The sequence below is a fragment of the Castor canadensis genome, chromosome 12, assembly GCF_047511655.1.
Source record: "Castor canadensis chromosome 12, mCasCan1.hap1v2, whole genome shotgun sequence".
NCBI lineage: Eukaryota > Metazoa > Chordata > Mammalia > Rodentia > Castoridae > Castor > Castor canadensis.
The window spans coordinates 107,480,315-107,502,322 of NC_133397.1; the positions used below are offsets into that span (position 1 = coordinate 107,480,315).

The 22,008-nt window shown below is 44.2% G+C and overlaps 1 protein-coding gene across 6 annotated transcripts in view; it reads right to left on the reverse strand.

Annotated features, from left to right (window-relative positions):
* Positions 1 to 365: 365 nt before the first annotated feature.
* Positions 366 to 22,008, reverse strand: part of Mab21l3 (mab-21 like 3) — a 49,834-nt gene continuing 28,191 nt past the window's right edge. For all 6 annotated transcript variants that reach the window (XM_074050682.1, XM_074050685.1, XM_074050684.1 and 3 more), the window contains exons 3-7: positions 19,269 to 19,409; positions 15,944 to 16,235; positions 13,131 to 13,309; positions 12,539 to 12,733; positions 366 to 6,670 (exon numbers count right to left, since the gene is read on the reverse strand). In XM_074050682.1, the coding sequence (XP_073906783.1) occupies positions 6,437 to 6,670; positions 12,539 to 12,733; positions 13,131 to 13,309; positions 15,944 to 16,235; positions 19,269 to 19,409 (1,041 nt within the window). In that variant the 3' untranslated portion in view covers positions 366 to 6,436. The remainder of the gene's footprint in view (positions 6,671 to 12,538; positions 12,734 to 13,130; positions 13,310 to 15,943; positions 16,236 to 19,268; positions 19,410 to 22,008) is intronic.

Sequence of the window (22,008 nt, forward strand, 5' to 3'; positions counted from 1 at the left end):
CAGCACCCCTATGACACCAGCATCCGTTGCTGGTCCCCTGCAGCACACACGTGCTGGTTACAGACTTGGCTGCCACAGGCACAGGGCCCTTCCGGGAAAATGGGCTTCTGGAGCCAGAAGTAATTTTCTTTCTCATTGGGAATTTTCGACCCCTCAAAATGTTCATTTATAGAGTCAAGAGCCCGAGTATCAGAAAACCTAAATTCGAGTTCAGACCTCATCACAAAGTAGAAAAATGTCATGGGAGCAAAAATCAATTCATTCATTCAATTCTTCATGTAACACGTATTAGCAAAGTCATTTGTTCATCCTTCTAACAAGTACCTAGTACTCTGTAGTACACATGGTTTCAGGTGCGGGATCAGATATTACCTCTGCCTGCGTGGAACAGTTCCAATAGGGGAACAGGCAAACGACTAAGGAGAAGGTAGGGTGGTGGGAGCTTGTGTGTTAAGCTGGTGTGGGAACAATAGGTCATGTCAGCATATGGGGCAGAGGACTGATGAGCCAAGGAGCAACCAGATACAAAGGTGCATTAGAAGCAGAGCAAGGGGGCAGTTTGTGGCTGGAACGGAGTGAAGGAGAGTGGTGGTAGGCGGGACAAGAGAGAATGGTAAGACCAGAGACCACGTGGGCCTAAAGGATCTGGTAGGGAGTTTGAAGTCCATGAAGAGAAGCTATTGGAAGGATTAGAATAGGGGAAAACAAACAGGATTTGATTTGCAAAGACCAGTCTGGCTCTGGTGTTACATTGCACCTAAGGATTTGTTAACAGCAAGATGGCTTCAAATGCTTTCTATGTGGCCTGAAAAGCCACAAATGCTCAATGTAATTTAAGTGGTCTTGGGTTAGCAGTGCTCTTGGATAACTGACAGAATTAAAAACAAATCCTTTTATGGGCCATGACTTCGACCCAGACTTCAAACAAATTCCCATAAATAAAGTTTGAAGGAAAAGTGAACAGTTCACATTAAAAATTTACAAAACACACACAAAGAAACAAGTACTACTATTGATCATCCAAAACACAAACAAAAAATCAAACAACAGAATCAACCCCTCAACAATTTCAAGTGCTAGAATTCTCATACATAGAACAAAATTATTTTTATTATGTTGAAAAACATCAAAGAGAAACTTGAAAATGTGAGACAAATAAGGCACCTGAAAGAACCATCAAACAGGCTTGAGAAATGACCAAACGGGCCTCCTGAACAAGGGAACTGAAATTCTAGAAATTTCATATCCAGAGGACACATTAAACATTTGATTTGATGCAGCTGAAGAGAAAATTAATCAATTGGAAGATAAATCCAAAAATTATTCAGAATGCAATGCTGAGTGATAAAAAGATACAAAAATTGGACGAGAACTTGATTGGTACAGAGGATAGAATGGTTGAGTCTGCTATACATCTAGTTACATTGGATTTCCTTCTGTAGAGAGGGAGACACAATATTCAGAGTTAGATGCTGATATTTTCCTAGAATAACTGGGAATAATTGAAGAGAGAGAGAGAGTGAGTGAGAGAGAGAGAGAGAGAGAGACTCTATAAATGGCATCATGGCTGACTTGTAAATAGCTATAATAAAATCCAGAAGACAGTGGGGAAAATGCTTTCCCCAACTGAGAAAAATACTGTGAGCCTGAAGTTGAAAGTTTCAAGAACTAAGGTAAGGACAGTCTCAAATGAAAACAGTCCACCTTTACACACTCTCACTACAGGCAAAGCTGGAGTCTGCACTTGGGGAGAAAAGAACTGATCCTGGGTAGAAAGTCTCTGATCTGAGAAACTGGTGGGTAAAGACTGTGGCAAATGTGTGAATCAAATGAGAAAATGGAATTTTATGACCTAATGGAAACAAACATATCCATTGCATCCATGTGCGTGTGTGTAGAGGGTGACGGCCTAAAACCACAATTCTGATGACAGCTGCAGATGTGTGGGAGGAGAAGCCTTCTAAGGTTCTGGTCACAGAGGAAGATAATGGTAACAGCCAGCTTTCTATTTCAGTCCATGGAATGTAACTAATGTGTGCTAACAGCCTTGGTAACCTTTAAGGGGACAGATAAGGTATGGAATTTCCAAACCAGCAAGAAAGGAAAAAATCCTTTCAATTTTAACAAAGGTCAGAAGGAGGGCAAATGCAATGTAAATACTAAGAGAGAAGCAATGGAGCCAAATAGGTTGTTCATCAGAATAAATGTAAATGGTTTAAATAAACATAATCAAAAGACCTCAACTGACAGGTGAGATTTGTCAAAGGCTGCCATTTGATCCCACTTAAGTTTTGACTTAACTTTAAAAACCTTGGTTGGGACACAAGCAGGTTATAATTTGTTGACTCTGAGACATACTTTTTTTTCGAAGACATTTTAATCTTTCTTGAGATGTATCTCACCAATGTTGAGGAATTAAGTTCAATGATGTATGGTAGGTGATAAAACTATAAAAAAATTCAACAGAAGGACTAAGGGAAATTTGGAATAGTTATGGTTCTCTAAGTCTGAGAAAGAGGGGGGCAAGGGCAGGCAGAGGTACCCAGAACATTCTAAAGAACTGGCAATTTACAATTTTCTTGCCTTGGTAGAGAATATTAGTGTTTGTTTTATATTGTTCTTTAAATGGCTTGGACTCTCCCAAGTATGAAAATTATAAAACAAGCAGACTCAAGAGGTAAGGAGGTAGAAATGAACGTTTATGTCGGGAAACAGGACAGCGAGGGAAGGAGAGGGCCAGGCAAGACACTCTGTCTATTTTAGCAAGAGGAACCAGCCAGGTTTTTGGAATTTGCAGTAGAAACTTCTGCATGCTTTCCTTTTGTAAAGAAAGTTTATATACACACGAATGGATAGATAGGTAGGTAGATAGATACATAGATACATAGATAGATGACAGATACATATGGGAAGACCTAATTATTAGGAAAGGCAGAGGTGGGCAAATGACCACCAGGGTAGCCATGTAAAATGGTAAGTATTTCCCCAGCAGTTATGCCCCATTCCCTACGCAGCCAAGAGCATTTATGTCCAGTTATCCTGTTCATCTGTCTCGTCAAAGTGCGAAGTGTTTTTTCTCAATGCCCATATTAGCATGTGAGAACCACCATAACAAAATACCACGGTCTAGGTGACTTAAAATAAGATATTTATTTTTCTAAGGTTGGGCCACAAGTCCAAGGTGAAGCTGTGGCAGGGGAGGTTTTCTCTGAGGTCACCCTCCACGGCTTGTAGATGCCTGACTGGTCCTCTCGCTATCTGTTTACCTGGGCCGTCCCCCATGCAGGCGCAGCTGCTCTGGTGTTTCTGTCTGCCTTCATGTTCTCTTTTGAGCAGGACACCAGTCAGATTGGCTTAGGGACCCACCCTACCGAGGGCATTTTAACTTAGTCACCTCTTTAAATACAGCCACACTAGGAGATGCTTTGGCTTGTGAACGAGGGGAACTGAGACCCTGAGGATGCCCATTTTGGAGAAGGAAGTAGAGATCTGGCAAGGTCAGACAACTCACAAGTGAAGTCATCTCAGTGGCCAAAAAACCAGCCTGCCCAGAGTAAAACAGTCCTGTGCTTGTAAGAGTGGAGGGAAAGGGGGTTTTGTTTTGTTTTGTTTAAGAATTAAAAAATGAAAAGGAAAGCAAAAACCAACCAGAATACAGGAGGACCTGTAATCAGATTCTTCAGAGCTGAAGGCTCCATGGCACCCAGGACGATCATCAGGCTCCCTTTTAACATTTGAGCTTCAAGCAGAGAGACTGGAAATCTTGCTAAAATGCGTCAGCATCAATCCACACAGTTCCAGTCTCAGTTTTTTTTGGAGGAGCCAGGTGAAGGTTTTGAGCCAAGAAGGGTGACACCTGCTGGGCTCTGGGAGGAGGACCTGCAGGACCTGGCTCTTTTCATCCATGGTCCCCTGCTTCCCTCTGCTGGCCAGAAGTGGGAACACTGTGGACTCTGCAGAGAGTCCTACTTCTGGGAACCCATAGGTCTATCTATGGTACCCTGTCCACACACAACACCATGCATACTTTGAATGAACGGCACAGTTGACCTTCACTTGTTTTGGATACTGTGATTGGATTTTGAAACTTGCTAAAGACATTTGCATCATAAAAGACAAACTTGTTACAGTTGTCCCTTCTCAAAAATGACATTTCCCATGATCCAAAAATATGAAGGTTAGTCTTGATGACTTAACAAAACACTGATGCTTTCAAAGATTGTGAACTTACTGTACATTTAGTAAGATTTGTTTTCACCCTTACCTATATGAGAACTTGGAGAGCAGCATTTGGTTACATTTAGTACTATTTTTATTGCTTTAAAAAAAAAAAGGGGGGGGGGATCTCAAAATGTAGTCCAGACTGGCCTTGAACTTGCAAGTCTCCTACCACTGTCTCCCAAATGCTAGGATTACAGTGTGAGTACCGCACCCGACTGATAACAGGACTTGTAAAAAAAATTTTCATTTTCAAATGTGAACTTTCATCAAAACAAGACCAGTTGTTCATGCTTTGAGAAGTTTCAGTTTGTTACACACATTTGGGCAGAAGATGCTCAAAAGTAACAGAGGAGCCCCTTGAGTTGGGAAGCATTTAAGGAAATGCCAGAAGGTACCACTGTTTTCACCATGGACCCCCAGGACTCCTGGTCAGTTGTGTTGGGCAGGATGTGTCACACACACTTTGTGACCTCTGTGCCCTTTGAAATGGGTGAGCATGGGGCCTTTTTCACCAGAGCGATCATTTGAAATGCAAATCAGATCACAACACCCTTCTCTGCTTTGGCAGTGGCCAAATGTCACATATTTTTTGGGGGGGAGGGATGGTACTGGAGTTTGAATCCAGGGCTTTGAGCTTGCTAGGCAGGGGCTGTACCACTTGAACCACACTTCCAGCCCTTTCTTTCTCTGATTATTTTGAAGACAGGGTCTCGCTTTTTGCCCAGGTCATCTCTTGGACCATATCCTCCTATTTTACACCGTTGCTGGAATGATAGGTGTGTACCTCCACACCCAGCTATTTCCATTAAGATGAGGTCTCATGAACTTTTTTGCCTGGGCTGGCCTGAAACTGAGATGCTCCCAGTCTCAGCCTCCCATGTAGCTTGTGGTGACAGGTACATATGCCACCTTGCCCACCTATTGGTTGAGATGGGGTCTCATGATTCCCCCCCATCTCACCTAGGGCTGGCCTCAAACTGAAATCTTCCTAATCTCAGCCTCCCATGTAGCTAGGATTACAGGTATGAGCCACCTTGCCCAGCTGTGGCACACTTTTGATCCTAGAATGGAATACTGATTCCTTTGCAGCTTTGTAAGGCCAAGTGACCTGACTCATGCCAGCCCTCCAAGCGTGCCCTCGGTCACCTCTCCTTCCCCTTCAACGAGACCATCCCTGGAGATCTTTCTGTGTCTCTTATTTCAGCATTCTGTTTGCTTCCTTCAGAGCAGTTGTGTCAGCCTGTAATAATTTCGTCTTATTGATCTGCTGTCTGTCTCCTGTCTTAGCCATTAGGTATCATCCCTATTTAGTAAGTCTATTTTACGGTACTCCCAGAGCCTACTACTTACTTATCAATGAATGAGCGATAAGCAATTGAGCAAAGGAATGTATTGAGAGACACCAAGGTCATTCAATGCAAGGTCATAGTATGGAGTTCATTCCTTAAACAGAAGGAAGTTCTATCCCTGACCACCATGTGGGAAGCAGAGAGGGCTGTGGCTGCCATGAGACACAGTCACAGCTTTCTCTTGAACTTGCACTAGCCATTGAGACACTCCCTCCATGCTTAGGGAACATGAGGGGGGACAGTGAGGGGGTCAGCAGGACCACAGGGGCCAAGGCAGTCAGGGCAGCACAAGATGCCAGCTCACCAGGCATGGCCACTTCATCAGTGCATGGGTCCTGGCCCAGGATGCAGACATAGATACTAACATTGCCAGAAGCAGTCTGTGCTGCTTCAATGCCTTCCTCTTGAAAAGGCAGCATGGGCTCCCAGCCCTGCTCCCAGGGAAGCTACTTACTAGTTTATAAATAAAAAAGATAAGGAACCCATGTGCAGTGGGCTCCAGGACACTCTGGGGAGCACGCTAACGCCTGGCTTTCCAGAGGACCTGTTCCATGCTCCCCCTCAGACAATTGGAGCCTGAGAAGGGGAAATAAATTCAGAACTGGCACCAGTTCAGAAGCAGTGGCTTGGGGACATAGGCTGAGAGTCGTCCCCAAGAGAGGTAGAGAGGTGAAATGCTTGCTTGGCTCGAGAGAGGCTGGGTCACCCATCTTAGGCACAGTTTTCCTTCTGTGATGCACTACTGGCTTGTGGTAGGTCCTCTGTCCTTCTTTCCTGGTCCCACCACCTGTCTCTCTCTGTTGGTCCCAGCATCAACAGAGAAGGAAGTCAGCCAACATGAAATGTGTCCTTGGCAGGGCCGGTTCTTAGGGCAGGCGAATCTGGGGGTTCTTCAGGAAGTAGGCCAGTTTCTGGGCCACAGAGTCCAGTTTGCTGGAGTTAGCCGACTGCAGGAGGTTGCTTTTGGGGACAAAGTAGTGTTTTAGGAAGTGCTGGCTCACACACTTGTGTAGTTTGCGCACAAGGCGCAAAAATGCTTTGCTGAAGACCTGCCAGTCCTTGGGGTGGGGATACTTCTCACAAGTCCAAAAGAGCACGGTCTGTGGGAAGAAGGGCCATGTCAGACATAGTGTCAGGCACCAGGGAGGCTATCTTCAAAAACAAGTACTGAGTCTGTGTGGGACAATGGAGAAAAGGCACCCCGGGAAAACTGGACCCACCTCAGGTGCACCTCACTCTTCTTACCCAGCTGGCCTCCTTTGCCTTTTTTATTCTCTCACTGTTCTCTCACATTTCCAGTGACCACCACTCACCTTTCATCTCCACTTGGCACCCTCCTCTCCTCCTGTCTGCATCGGCCATTCCTCCTAGCTAGGGCTGCCCCTCCACAGGGGCAAGGACCCTGCCTTCCAAGAACTATGTGCCAAGACCACCTTCTTCCCCAGTGGTCTTTCAGCCCCTCTGAAGCTCTCCTGCTTCCCCACTCCCACGCTTACCCCCTGTTCCAACTCTTACTTCTCTGCAAACTCGGGCTCCCAAAGATTCAGCTGCATCATTTGTCAATCTTTCCTCTCCCTCCATTCATTCCCTGCTCCATCCACTCCAGTATGGATTCTCCTGCCATTAATCTGAAAAGCTGCTCTCAATAAGACCAGTGATCTCCACGCCTCTAAATCTAACAGGCCTTTTCCAACCTTTACCTCACCTGATCAGACTCTCTGTCCACACTTTCCCTCTTGAGCTGTTCTTGGCTTTCAAGTCAACCCACTCGGTGGGCCTTCTCCCAGAATTATAGCTACTCCTTCAACTGCCTCTAGCCATTGAGGTGCTAGAGGTTCCTTTCCAGGCCTCTTCTCTTCCTCCATGGCCACCCCCAGCTCTGTAACCCTCCCCCTGCAGAGGTTTCATTCTCACTGTGGGAGACTTGCAAATCCTTTCCTCCAGCCCAGATTTTCCCTCTGACCTCCTTTCCTAGATCTCTTGGATATTGGAAGGTTAACTCAGTCTCAACATGTCCAGACTGGACTCACCACCTGTTCCCACAATCCCGCTCTGCCTCCAGAGTTGCTTAGCCAGCCAGTCATGCAACATCACCCAGGAGTCATCCTTCTCCCCAACCTCCCACAACCAAGTCCCGCCCAGCCTCCTGCTTACAGGATTCTCAAACCTACCACTTAGTTTCGTCTCCACTGCAACTGTCCTCTTCCCCACCGCCCATGCCCATCGCACCCAGACCACTTCAGCAGCTGCTTATCCAGCACCCACCTATCCTATTCACCATCCAACCTGCCACCAGACGCTCTGCAGTCAATGTGACCTTTATGATACATGAATCTTCATTCCTTCTTGTGTAAATACTTCAATCTCCTCCTACATTTGTTAACTAAAAATACAATTCTTAACATGCTTTGCCCAATGAGATTTAGTCCCTGCCAACCTTTCAACAAAGATGCCAGCAAAGATATGGAATCAGGTTAGGTGCCACCGACAGATGAACACAGAGAAAATGTAGTGTATGTACACAATGGAGCTGTGTTCAGCCATAAAGAATGAAATCCTGTTGTGTGTAGCAAAACGAATGACACTGTGATAAGTGAAATAAGCCAGACACAGACAGCCAAGCACTGCATGTTCTGTCTTGTGTGTGGAAGCTAAACAACAAAGTTGAGCTGATTGTGGAGTAGTGATTGCTAGAGGTGGAGACAGGTGTGAGAAGGGGGTGGTGAGGTAAAGGAGCGTGATCAGTGCGTGTTGTATGCACAGATGGACACATCACGCTAACCTCATTGTATGTTCAATCAGTACATGTTCAGGAAAACTGAACACATACAAACACACACACACACACACACACACACACTCACGCACACACACCCCTACAAATGAAACTAGACCCCTCTCTCTCACCATGTACAAAAATCGACTAAAAATGGATCAAAGATCTAAATGTAAGACCTAAGCTGTGGAACTACTAAAGGAAAACAGGAGAAACACTTCAAGACATTGGTGCTGGCAAAGATTTTTTGGGTAAGACTCAAAATCACAGGCAGCAAAAGTAAAAACAGGCAGGTGCAGAGACAATTGACAGAGTGGACAGATGCTCTGCCAAATGGGAGAGAAACATTTGCTTGCTACACACTGGACAAAAGTTAATATTCAGAATACACACAGAACTCAACTCGACAGCAAAAGAACAAACGATCAGGCAAAAAGTGGGCCAAATGATCCTACTAGATACTTCTCAAAAGAAGATGTGGAGGTGGCCCAAACAACATATACACACAACATATACACATGTGGGTAAATGTAAAAACGATAAAATTAAAAAAAATTTTTTTAAAGATGTAGAAATGGCTCACGAGTATATGAAAAAAAAAAGATCAGGATCAAAAATGACCAGGGAAATGCAACACAAAACCCCAAGGACACATCACCTCATCCCAGTTAGCATGGCTATTGTCAAACAGACAAAGAAAAATGCTGGGGAGGACACAGAGAAAAGGACACTATACATTGTGGACAGGAATGTAAGCTAATACAGCTACCATGGAAAACAGAAGGTTCCTCCAAAAACTTAAAATAGAACCACCTTATGATCCAGCAATCACCCAACTGGGTATATATCCAAAGGAAATCAAATAAGTACTGATAACTGAAATAAGTATTAGATAACTGAAGTCTGTGTTCACTGTAGCATTATTCACAAAAAGCAAAATAGAGAGCCAAATCTAGGTGCCCATCAACAGAAGAATGGATAAAAAAAATGTGGTGCGATGGGGGAGTGGCTCAAGTGGTAGAGAATCTGCCTGGAAAGCACGAAGCCCTAAATTCAAATCACAGTATCACCAAAAAATAAATTTAAATAAATAAAAAGAAAAGAAGACAGTGCGGTACGGGTACATAATGGAATATTATTCAGCCATGAAAAGAATGAAATCCTGTCACGTGCAGGAACCTATATTAAATGAAATAAGCCAGGAACTGAAAGATAAGCTAAAGCAGCTGCTTTCATAGAAGTAGAGAGTGCAACAGTGATTACTAGAGGTTAGGAGGGAGAGGGGACACAGGAAGTTCCAAAATATAGTTCCAAAATATAGTTAGATAGGAGGAATAAGGTCAAGTGTTCTACAGCACAAGAGGGTGACTATAGTTTAAAACAATTTATTATAGGTTTCAAAATAACTAGAAGTGTTCACAGTGTCCTCATACATAGAGGAGATAAGTGTTTGAGAAGGAAATGCTAATTACCCTGACTTATCGGGATACCTCATATGTGTGTTTCAAATCATCACCATATATTCCGTAAATACATACAAATAATATGTGTTAAGTTTTGAAAAATAAATAAATTATCACTGAATAAAAAAGGAAGAAGAGGGAGGGAAATGAAGGGAAGAAAAAGAGGAAGAGAGCAGGGAACTTGAGGAGGGGCCAGGATTTGTAGCTCATCAGTGTTGGTGATACACGTGGAACCCGAGTTTATCTGGCTCCACAATGAGCTAGAATTTGTGGAGTGGGAAATATGGATGCCATAGCCCATCCTAAATCTGTCACACACATACTAGCCTCTTCTTTTTTTTTTTTTTTTTTTTTTTTTTCATTTTTCTTTTATTATTCATGTGTGCATACAAGGCTTGGTTCATTTCTCCCCCCTGCCCCCACCCCCTCCCTTACCACCCACTCCGCCCCCTCCCGCTCCCCGCCTCAATACCCAGCAGAAACTATTTTGCCCTTATCTCTAATTTTGTTGTAGAGAGAGTATAAGCAATAATAGGAAGGAACAAGGGGTTTTGCTGGTTGAGATAAGGATAGCTGTACAGGGCATTGACTCACATTGATTTCCTGTGTGTGGGTGTTACCTTCTAGGTTAATTCTTTTTGATCTAACCTTTTCTCTAGTTCCTGGTCCCCTTTTCCTATTGGCCTCAGTTGCTTTAAGGTATCTGCTTTAGTTTCTCTGCGTTAAGGGCAACAAATGCTAGCTAGTTTTTTAGGTGTCTTACCTATCCTCACCCCTCCCTTGTGTGCTCTCGCTTTTATCATGTGCTCATAGTCCAATCCCCTTGTTGTGTTTGCCCTTGATCTAATGTCCACATATGAGGGAGAACATACGATTTTTGGTCTTTTGAGCCAGGCTAACCTCACTCAGAATGATGTTCTCCAATTCCATCCATTTACCAGCGAATGATAACATTTCGTTCTTCTTCATGGCTGCATAAAATTCCATTGTGTATAGATACCACATTTTCTTAATCCATTCGTCAGTGCTGGGACATCTTGGCTGTTTCCATAACTTGGCTATTGTGAATAGTGCCGCAATAAACATGGATGTGCAGGTGCCTCTGGAGTAACAGTCTTTTGGGTATATCCCCAAGAGTGGTATTGCTGGATCAAATGGTAGATCGAGGCTAGCTTTTTAAGTAGCCTCCAAATTTTTTTCCAGAGTGGTTGTACTAGTCTACATTCCCACCAACAGTGTAAGAGGGTTCCTTTTTCCCCGCATCCTCGCCAACACCTGTTGTTGGTGGTGTTGCTGATGATGGCTATTCTAACAGGGGTGAGGTGGAATCTTAGTGTGGTTTTAATTTGCATTTCCTTTATTGCTAGAGATGGTGAGCATTTTTTCATGTGTTTTCTGGCCATTTGAATTTCTTCTTTTGAGAAAGTTCTGTTTAGTTCACATGCCCATTTCTTTATTGGTTCATTAGTTTTGGGAGAATTTAGTTTTTTAAGTTCCCTGTATATTCTGGTTATCAGTCCTTTGTCTGATGTATAATTGGCAAATATTTTCTCCCACTCTGTGGGTGTTCTCTTCAGTTTAGAGACCATTTCTTTTGATGAACAGAAGCTTTTTAGTTTTATGAGGTCCCATTTATCTATGCTATCTCTTAGTTGCTGTGCTGCTGGGGTTTCATTGAGAAAGTTTTTACCTATACCTACTAACTCCAGAGTATTTCCTACTCTTTCTTGTATCAACTTAAGAGTTTGGGGTCTGATATTAAGATCCTTGATCCATTTTGAGTTAATCTTGGTATAGGGTGATATACATGGATCTAGTTTCAGTTATTTGCAGACTGCTAACCAGTTTTCCCAGCAGTTTTTGTTGAAGAGGCTGCTATTTCTCCATCGTATATTTTTAGCTCCTTTGTCAAAGATAAGTTGCTCATAGTTGTGTGGCTTCATATCTGGATCCTCTATTCTGTTCCACTGGTCTTCATGTCTGTTTTTGTGCCAGTACCATGCTGTTTTTATTGTTATTGCTTTGTAATATAGTTTGAAGTCAGGTATTGTGATACCTCCTGCATTGTTCTTTTGACTGAGTATTGCCTTGGCTATTCGTGGCCTCTTGTGTTTCCATATAAATTTCACAGTAGATTTTTCAATCTCTTTAATGAATGTCATTGGAATTGTGATGGGAATTGCATTAAACATGTAGATTACTTTGGGGAGTATCGACATTTTTACTATGTTGATTCTACCAATCCATGAGCATGGGAGATCTCTCCACTTTCTATAGTCTTCCTCAATCTCTTTCTTCAGAAGTGTATAGTTTTCCTTGTAGAGGTCTTTCACATCTTTTGTTAGGTTTACACCTAGGTATTTGATTTTTTTTGAGGCTATTGTAAATGGAATTGTTTTCATACATTCTTTTTCCGTTTGCTCATTGTTAGTGTATAGAAATGCTAATGATTTTTCTATGTTGATTTTATATCCTGCTACTTTGCTATAGCTATTGATGATGTCTAGAAGCTTCTGAGTAGAGTTTTTTGGGTCTTTAAGGTATAGGATCATGTCGTCTGCAAATAGGGATATTTTGACAGTTTCTTTACCTATTTGTATTCCTTTTATTCCTTCTTCTTGCCTAATTGCTCTGGCTCATACTAGCCTCTTCTGAGGGGCTCTGACCCACCCAACCGAGGCTATAGGACCCACCACTGCCCTGGGTCCCCTGCCTGCTGCGCCCCTCACCTGCAGGTGGTAGGAGGTGATGACCGGCCTCTTCCCAGGACACCAGACATCCTCTTTCAGCTGCCTCATGACCTGAAGACACTGCCTGCGACAACCTCCATCCTCATCCAGCTGCTCCAACAACACCTGCTCGGCCTGGGAGAAACTCAGCTGCCAGTGATAGTTGGAACGGGCCACCAAGTTGAACCCAAATGACTGAAAAAGAGAAAAAGATGAGAAGAATGAGAAGGGTGGTGCTTGCTGTGGGAGACATCAGTCCACTAGCCTGGGGACCTAAGGCCATGTGGGAACCAGAAAGACAAGGTACCATCCACTTTCTCTCCTGCAGCTGCTGTCCAGCCTTAGCCTGGGTCAGAGCCCTGGGAGGGCTTTGGATCTAGGCACATATTGCTGGACCCTGCTCAGTGTCTTCTGGTAGGGCCAGGGTGGGGTCAGGGGCTCTGCATTTCTAGCAAGCTCTAAGGTGATGCTGCCACCAGGTGGGCCCCAGGCTTCGAGAAATGCACATATAATGAACCCTCTGCTTTTCTTGAGACACTGGATGGTGGTCAGTGTCTCTGCTCTGATGAGCCAGGGGCCCCATCACTGGTACCTTGATACACTCCACTCTCTCTGGGGGAGGCCAGCGCTTCAGGCACCGAGGCCACTGGGCTTTCTCAGACCAGGCTGTGGGGATCTCCACGGTGGGGGCCAGCTCGATTTCCACCTGGCCCGAGGATGTTTCCATGACAACCCACACTGCAGCGCTGTCAGCCAGCAAGCTGACCTTGCCTGATGGGAGATGACCAAAGTGACAATGAGAAGAGAAAGCCTAGCTCGATACAAGCGGCCAAAGAAGGAATTTGTGAGCAGTTGCTCTGAGCAACTGTTGGCAGCTGGAGAAACAATTTTCACACCATGTCTGTAGCACAGCAAGAGAGGGACAGAGCCAGCAAAATCAGACAACCGTCAGCCTACCATCCACGGCTACATCTTTACTGGAAAATCTCATTGGTGGTTTTTTCTTTTTATCTCCATACTCCCATAAAGCTTTTATGGTTTTATATTTTATTTTATTATTTATTTTATGTGGTACTGGGGATTGAACCCAGGATCTTGCAACTGTTCTACATCTGAGCTACACCCCTGCTCAGCAAACTTTTATTTACATTAACAGATTCTTTTCAGAATGTTCCATGGAAGCAAAGTCATGATATAAGATGAAACAGGATGGTATTGGCAACTACAAGATGAAATCCAACCATTCTATATCCTTCTGTGTTTCATCAAAACACCTGACCGTGGTTTGAAGAATACTGCATGTGTGGCTAGGACGGCACAATTTTTTCACCTTTCACCCCAATGTCTGACATTGTTCAATGACAGCTTTGGTCCCCTCCTTATTCATGTGCCTTTGGTGGAATTCTGCTAACCTGTTTGCATCTGTGTCAGCATTTTAGACAGTGTTTATCTCTGCCATCCATCCATGGAGCCAGCCTAGCTTCTGATTTATCATCAGAAGTCCCTGTAAGCATAAAACCCTTCAAAGCATGTCACAGTCACTGCTTGAAGGGCTTGAGGAAGTGAAAAGAGGCTCCCTTGGCCTCATTTTCCCACCAGCAAAGAGAAAGAGAGTGAAAACATCTGGTGAAGCCTCCAGCTCAAATACTACACTGTCTTCATTTCTAATTTGCTCTCCCTTCTTTCAAAACACAGAAGTTTTTCTGGGTTTGCCTACATACATACATACACACATTTGGTGTTTCTTTTTGATGAGTGCCTTGAGTCAGGATCTGTTATTTTGCTTTTCCTTGCTCAGAAGGAAGTGGAAGTGTGTTCATTTTGTGTTAGGCTGCTCAAAGGAAGAAAGCATCGCTCTCCTGAGCTGGATGTCACATCAGAGTGGCCCAGACAGGAACCAGTGGAGGACTGACAGTTTAGCACCATTTATTGAAAGCACCTGGACAATCTGGCCCAACCTGATTCTTTCTCTCTCTCTCCCTCCCTCTTTCTTTTTTTTTCTTTTGGTAGGACTGGGGCTTGAACTCAGGGCTTTGTACTTGCAAAGCAAGTGCTCTACTGCTTGAGCCACACCTCCAAGTCTATTTTGCTCTGGTTATTTTGAAGATGGGGGTCTCTCAAACTATTTGCCTGAACTAGCCTCAAACCTTGCTCCTCCTGATTTCAGCCTCCTAAGTAACTAGGATTATAGGCATGAGCCTCCAGTACCTGGCTCAGCCTGGCTCTCTTTTTCACACTTTCACTAGTAATAATGTCACAAAGTGTAAGAAGTGAGCAGATGTGGACCCAGCCTGCTTCTGTAGCTCACTCCCCTTAATCTCTGTCTCAATTTTCTCATCTGTAAAACAGGCACAATAATATAGATATAGTGTTGTTATGGTGATTAAATAATGCATGCAAGTATCTTCTGAATAATAAAATTCCATGAAACATGAGCTGTGACCACTGTGGAAATTTTCAGAGTGATTTCTCAGCCCTCCAAGTAGCTAGGACAATAGGCTTAAGTCACCTTGCCAGGTCTTTAATGTACATTTCTTTCTTTTTCTTTTGGTGGTATTGGGGTTTGAACTCAGGGCCTCATGCTTGCTTGGTAGGTGCTCTAACACTTGAACCACTCCACCAGCCCCATTTCTTGAAATGTATGGTAGGTGGGAGGTTACAAGTTCGAAGTCCTGAATTGGAACTCCGATCCCAGCAAAACCAAAACAAAACAAAACAAAAAACACCGATATATACATTACATGGAGCATTTTGTTTCTTGACCTGTGATTCTTGTTTTGGGGGGATTTTCTTATTGCTTTTTGGGGGTCATTATTTCTATTGATCAGCTTATCTTTTTTCTTATTGTTTTAGAAATAATCTTTTACATTTAAGGACCTTAGCCATTTTCGTTAGGAATTCACCTTTTTTGTTTTTTGTGAAGAAAAAGGGTGTGTGTGCAAACTGCTACAGCTTCAATTCCTGGAGCTGTCAAACTCCATCAGACCTTACAGCTGCAGATTTCGTGTTTCGGTGCAATTCATTGGCTTCCAAATGGGGAGTCTCAGCACTCTGGGATGCAGTGGCCGGCTGGTGGTGTCGCTGTGGAAATGGACTCACAGCAGTGATCTAGGGTTTATGAGTCATTTGCTGTCCTAAACAAGTGCAGAACCAAGGTTCTGGAAAGGGCACATTGCCCACAGCCTGTCATGTCTGGGCCACAAGAGTAATCTGCTCAAAGCCACAGGAGTGTTTGCTGAGTATAAATTCCAATCTCCTGTGTGTCACAGTGAAAAGAAAAGCTACTTTATACTGGGGGGATTTCTCTGGTGTGAAGAGCACAAGACGCGTGTCTCAGATGACATCCAACACACGCTCAAAGGGCAAAGGGGGACACCAACCTTGCACCTTTCCTTATGGTCTCACCTGAGAGGTGACAGGATCTAACTGCATTTTCCACCAGTTTCCGGAACACCTGGAGGACCTTGGCGGGCACGATGTCCCCTTCAATGTTTACGTCTGTCTCATGCCACTGCCACAGGGTCTTCACAAACTGCTCCACCCCCAGCCACTGCTGCAGGCCTTCCGGGTCCCGCAAGGGACAGGGGAGCCTGGTGCCCCGCAGGGTGTAGTAACGCCAGCGCCGCTCCCGGGCCTCCCTGTACCCCGCCAAGCCTTTCACTGGGACAGTGACAAGAAACTGGCTGGGGGCCAAAACCTGGGGTCAGGAGAGAGAGATGCATGAGTTCATCGAGGAGGACAGAAGTCCCTGGGGGAGCTGGCCTGTGGAGCCAGGCAGCTCAGTTAGTCACTCAATCCTCAGCACCGTGGTGAAGTAGACAGAAAGCTAGATCTGGGTATGGCAAGAGTTACGTCTTAGTTTTTGCCACTAATCCATGGTGTGGTAGATAAGTTAACTCACTGGGTTTCTGTTTTCATGAATCCACAAGTAAAAAGAGAAAAGAAAACCTGGAGCTCTAGACAGGACCTAAGATCTGGGGGAGGAAAAAACAGGAAAGACCTGGTATCCACTGAGCTCCACCCGCAGGAAGCATGGCAGTCATGTGTCTGCCTGCTTGAGCTTTGCGGTCACTCAGTCAGCTGGGCTTTGTTGGCATTTTCCAGATGAGGGATGTAAGGCTCAGAAAGCCTAGGAGGCCTCCAGAATGATGTGCAGCCAGCAAGCCAAAGAGCCAGAATTTGAGGGGTTTTTGGGGTTTTTTTTTTGCAGTATTGGGATTTGAACTTGGGGCTTTGTGCTTGCTAAGCAGACACTCTACCACTTAAGCCACGCCTCCAGTTCTGTTTATTCTGATTATTCTGAGATAGGGTCTTGCTTTTTGCCCTGGCCAGCCTGGACCACAGTCCACCTATTTTATGTTTCCTGCTGTGGCAGAAATGGCAAGTGCACACTACCACATCCAGCCTAGCTGGTTTTCGATTAAGATGGGGTCTCATGAATTTTTTTTGCCTGGACTGGCTTCAAACTGTGATCCTCCATCTTAGCCTCCCAGGTAGCTGGGATGCCAGGCATGAGGCACTGGCACCTGGCTGATAAGGTTTTTTGATAGCTTGTTTAATGATTATTTCCCTGTCCTGGGCTGGTTCTCAATCAAGAGTGAATGACTTGCAATGGGTGAAAGTTCTGGAATGAACAAAGAGTGGGAAGGAATGGGGGCGGGGAGGGGGGAGGAGGTGACAGAATGTTCTAAGACAACACCCTTTTTGCCTCCACTGATGACCCAAGGTCAGTATTCGTGACTAACGCTTGCAAAATCAAAGGGGACATTAAAACCTAATTAGACAATGTGAGCTATTGAGAGGATTCTGAGTTTAATGAACAAACCACAAACAAACAATTAGAATCCACCTACTCCCTTTCTCCAGGAACCAGCTGAACAGAGGCCAGGGTGAAATGGGCCAGCAGTCCACAGGACAGAGCAGGTGGGTCTGCAGTACTGCCAAAGGGAACATGAACCTGGCTGCATTCACCACTGCCCACTCCACATAGCACCTTCCCTGTAGGCCAACTTTTCCTCATGGAAAGTTCTGGCAATGAAATTTGATGAACTCTTGCTCATGGCTGGTCACTATCATTAGAATCAGATTCAAAACTACCTGATTCTGCCTCACTCTCAGAGAACAATAATTGGATGAGGTCCACAGGACTCCTGGTGTCCTTGACAAAAGAGGGGGGAAAAAATCTAAACTGCAGAATTCAAGATCTGCACATTTTCTTGCATTCTCTTGCATGTGACTTCGAGAGCACAACTATCATGTTGGTAGTCACAGAGATGGTACTTACTAAGTACTTGTTGAGTTTAGTCCAAGAAAAAATTAAAGCAAGCTGAAATGTCCTCTTTTCCAAGTTTTTTTTAATATACAGGACCTAACAACTATAACACTCAAGATATATTTTTAAGCTCTAACGCTAAGTGGGATCATAGGAGGAAACTATAGATTTAGGAAAAAGTAGCATAACAATTCAATCTCTACTGAGGTCGTATTTGTTTAATTTAGGTTGGCCTGGGGAGGTAGAGGTAGACAGGGGAAGTTCTGACATTCCAGGATCTAATCCAGGTTTGCAGTCTCCATCCTAGAATGAATTTTCTGATATGTAACTCTATGTCAAAATCTGCAAGTCTCAGGATCTTATGGGTTGTCCTGTGTCTGTCAGCCTTGAGAGGCACAGCACCAGCAATGGCTTTTTGCTCTGGCACTGGTGCTTTTGCTCGTTCGCGTATGCACTCACTGGAGGATGATGTGTGCCGGGTGCCAGGTGGCGTGCTGAGTGATAAGAATGAAATAATTGATAAACGTCTTTACACTTGAGAAAATTATACTCTGGCGTGAGAAGTAGGCCATGAAAGCATAGAAATTTAATAAAAAATGAATGAGATTCTTATGTAGAATGAGAAAATTGAAATAAAGAATGGTGAAGACTCAGAATGACAGAGAAGATTATTTTCTCTCATTTTTTAAAATGGAGATCACCATTGTCTTTTCCAGGAGGTTATTAATGGGTCTGAGTGAGGTCATGACTTTGTCCACACCGCGGTGTTGCACCAATGCTGAGTGTCATGCATTGGGCCTGGTGGCCTATGCTCAGTGTGTTCAGAAAGAGGGAATGAGATGCCACTCCTGCTGTCCCTAAGGGCCACCTCCTCTACCTTCCTTCTTCCCTCACCTTCAACTCAGAGACTCTCTCTTTGAACTTGGTTCTTATCAGTGCTCTCATTTACCTCTACCTAGACCCTGATCAGTTTGGTCAATGCCTATTAAATGACTGTGTGCTTAGTCAAACTTTAGTCACAAAATGGCATGTGCTTGAGGATCAGAAGCCTTGGTTTTAGAGATAAATATGACCTGACCAAGACATCTGACTTCTCTAACCCAAGGTTTTTTGTTTGTTTGCTTGCTTGATTTTGGTTTGGTTTGGGTTTTGAGGCAGGATCTCATTATGTAGCCCAGGCTGACCTTGAACTCTCCTGCCTCCACCTCCCAAGTGCTGAGATTACATGTGCACCACCATGCCTGACTCTAACCTTAGTTTTATGGCCTAGGAATATGGGGCTCAAATGAGATTGCATGTCTGAAATGCAAATGTAAATGGTGAATACTGAGGGCCTGTGGAAACATGAAGTGGTACTGGTGTTCATAATAGGGTAAGCACCTGTTGTGTGCCGAGTTCCACCCATTCAAGTGTCTGGACACAGCTGGAGGGCTCCTGAGACAAGTGAGGATCGCTTACCTTAATGTGCCCATTGTATGTGCCAGAGTAAGGCACAGCTTGGAATCGAATGTCTTGGTGACTGATTTCTGTGGTCAAGCAGTGGATGACTTTTTGTACCTCCTCCACAGCCTGGGATATCTCCTGGCGCCTCAAGTCCACCTAGGTGTGAAGGAATCAGCAGTGTGGTTATTTCCTGTGCAGTCCCCAAGGCACTGGCATTAAGTGACATGACCATAAGTAGTTCCTGACCTGAGCTCAGAGCAAAAGTCCTGCCTTCTCAGGACTCTAGGGTAGATGAACTTAGATCAGACTGGGACTATGATTATTGGTAACTCAACTTTCTTTTCCAAAATAAATGCATTTGTTCAATATTACCTATTGCCTACTATTGATAGAGACTCGCCCAGGTGTTGGCGACACAGCAGTGATCAAGACAACAGTGACAGCGACACAGCAGTGATCAAGACAACAGTGAACAGGATGGAGATACTAGCCCTCTTGTTGAAAATACAAGAACAAGATGTGGGTGCGTGTATGTGTGTGTTTGTGTGTGTATAATATAATATTAGATATGGCAAGTGCAAGAGAGAATGATAAATTCGGAGAGAAGACTAGTGAATAAAGAATTGCTAGAGCAGGCAAGAAAGGATTCCCTAAAGAGGTGATATTTGAGTGACTCCTGAAGACAATTCAAAAAACCAGATCCCAAGGCCCCCAAATCAGGAGTGTACTTGACAATGACTGAGCATCAGAGAGGAGGCCAGTGTGTGTGGAGCCTGGGGAAGGAAAAGGGAAAAAATGAATTTGGAAAGTTTTGAAAGGATATCGGGCCTGGTTCAACACGAAGGGTTTGGTGATCCATGATGAGAACAGAACGGCATAGTAACGTGTGCAGCCAGCTTGGTAAATAGTAAACAGGTTAATGTGTGTAAACATGTAGTTGCTTCCCTCTTATGTCATCAGTGAGTGAGGACCAGTGTGCTTTGTCCTTACCCCCTCCTTTTGCTTGTAGCTAAAGAAGGGCCCGCATATTATTTGTTCTGATATTGCATAGTGACTCACCAAGAACACCAAAATTCCCATAGAAAACTGAACATGAATAAGATCACTAAAGTGTAGGGAACTAGATGTCGCTAAGAAACACAAAGGACCTTTTAGTGAACTCCAAGACAGATCCAAAAATCCAAATGAAAGAAGTAGAAAGAGTCTGCAAGTTTCTTCTGAAATGGAGGAGGCTTGCGAGGCACCACCCGCAGGCACCTTTGGCCAGGGACTGATTTTAAGTAATATTTGGTCCATCACAAGGCAATTCCCACCTGTGAGTCTGTAAATTCCTTCTGGGGTTGGTATCATGGCTGTTTCTATATTTGCTAGAGTAGTTTTGGGACACCCATAAACTGCCAGAAGAAAAAGCTCTAGTGAAAGAAATTTCTGTTTCCTAAGCTAAGTCATCAATCAGTCCAGTCATGTATACATATATAGATGGAATAGAACTGTCATTCCGTACATATATGGAATACAAATGTGAGTATATACCTATTTGCAAGTGTTATTTATCCCAGTTAGTTCATCATTAAATATTTATTTAGCATTTACTGTGTGCTGCACACCACTACATTTCTGTTCATAGCAGTGAATAAGGCAACCACAACCAGGACTGGCAAAGTGGCTCAAGTGGTAGAACATCTATCTTGCAACCATGAGGCCCTGAGTTCAAGGCCCAGTACAGCCAAAAAAAGAAAGACAGCCACAACCATGCATTTGTAGTAACAGGGAAGTCAGACACAAGTGGAGAATCAGGGATGGGGATGCCATCTTGGGGAAGTATAGGGCACCACTGTGCTCAACTGTAGGTGGCCCCATCTGCAGGGTGAGATGTAGTTTATATGTATCTATGTCCACCTGGAGGACTGTCTTCAAAAAACAAGGTGATACCTTCTAGATACTTAGCACTGTACCCAGTAACAGGGAACATACGATGAGGCCCCTCACCTGGAGACCCCTAACCTGTTAGAGCCTACAATCTCACTGGAAATAAACCATATGTCTGAAATGGTTTCAAAACCCATGTCTTACCTGACCTGGAATATGGCAATCCCGTCTACACCAGCTTTAACTCCCATGTTTTTGCCACTCACCCACTCCATATCTTCAATGCCTACCTCACTACATTCTTCGTGAGAGAAGAGGCCACAGGGACCCTCCATGAACATCACTCTGCTGTGGAGGACCTGTAACTTCCACACTGGGCAAGTGGAAGAAGCTGTTCACTGAGCAGCAGGTCACTCGCCATGCCAAAGATAAAGGAAGGTGCCTTTAGAAGATTTTGATTAAGGCTGCTCACCAGGTGGATGCCATGGCTCACGCCTGTAATCCTAGCTACTTGGGAGGCTGACATTGAGGAACAGAGGTTTGAGGCCAGCCTTGGCAAATAGTTCAAGAGACCCTGCATCTCCAAAATTACCAGAGCATTCATACCTGGAGCAGCTCAAGCAGTAGAGCACCTGCTTTGCAAGTGCAAAGCCTGAGTTCAAACCCCAGTCCCACCAAAAAAAAAGAAAAAAAAGAAAGACAAAAGTGCTCGCCAGAGTAAGACTTCCCCTTACGTGTTGTGATTCAACTCATTTGATTAACTTTTGCTAAGCACCCACTTTACTGTGCTCTGTGTTGCACATCAGGAGATTTACAGAGCAGGTGACAGAGCAAGATGTACTAGAGGTTAAAATTTCCAGATTCTGGCAGTGGGGGGAGGTTTACA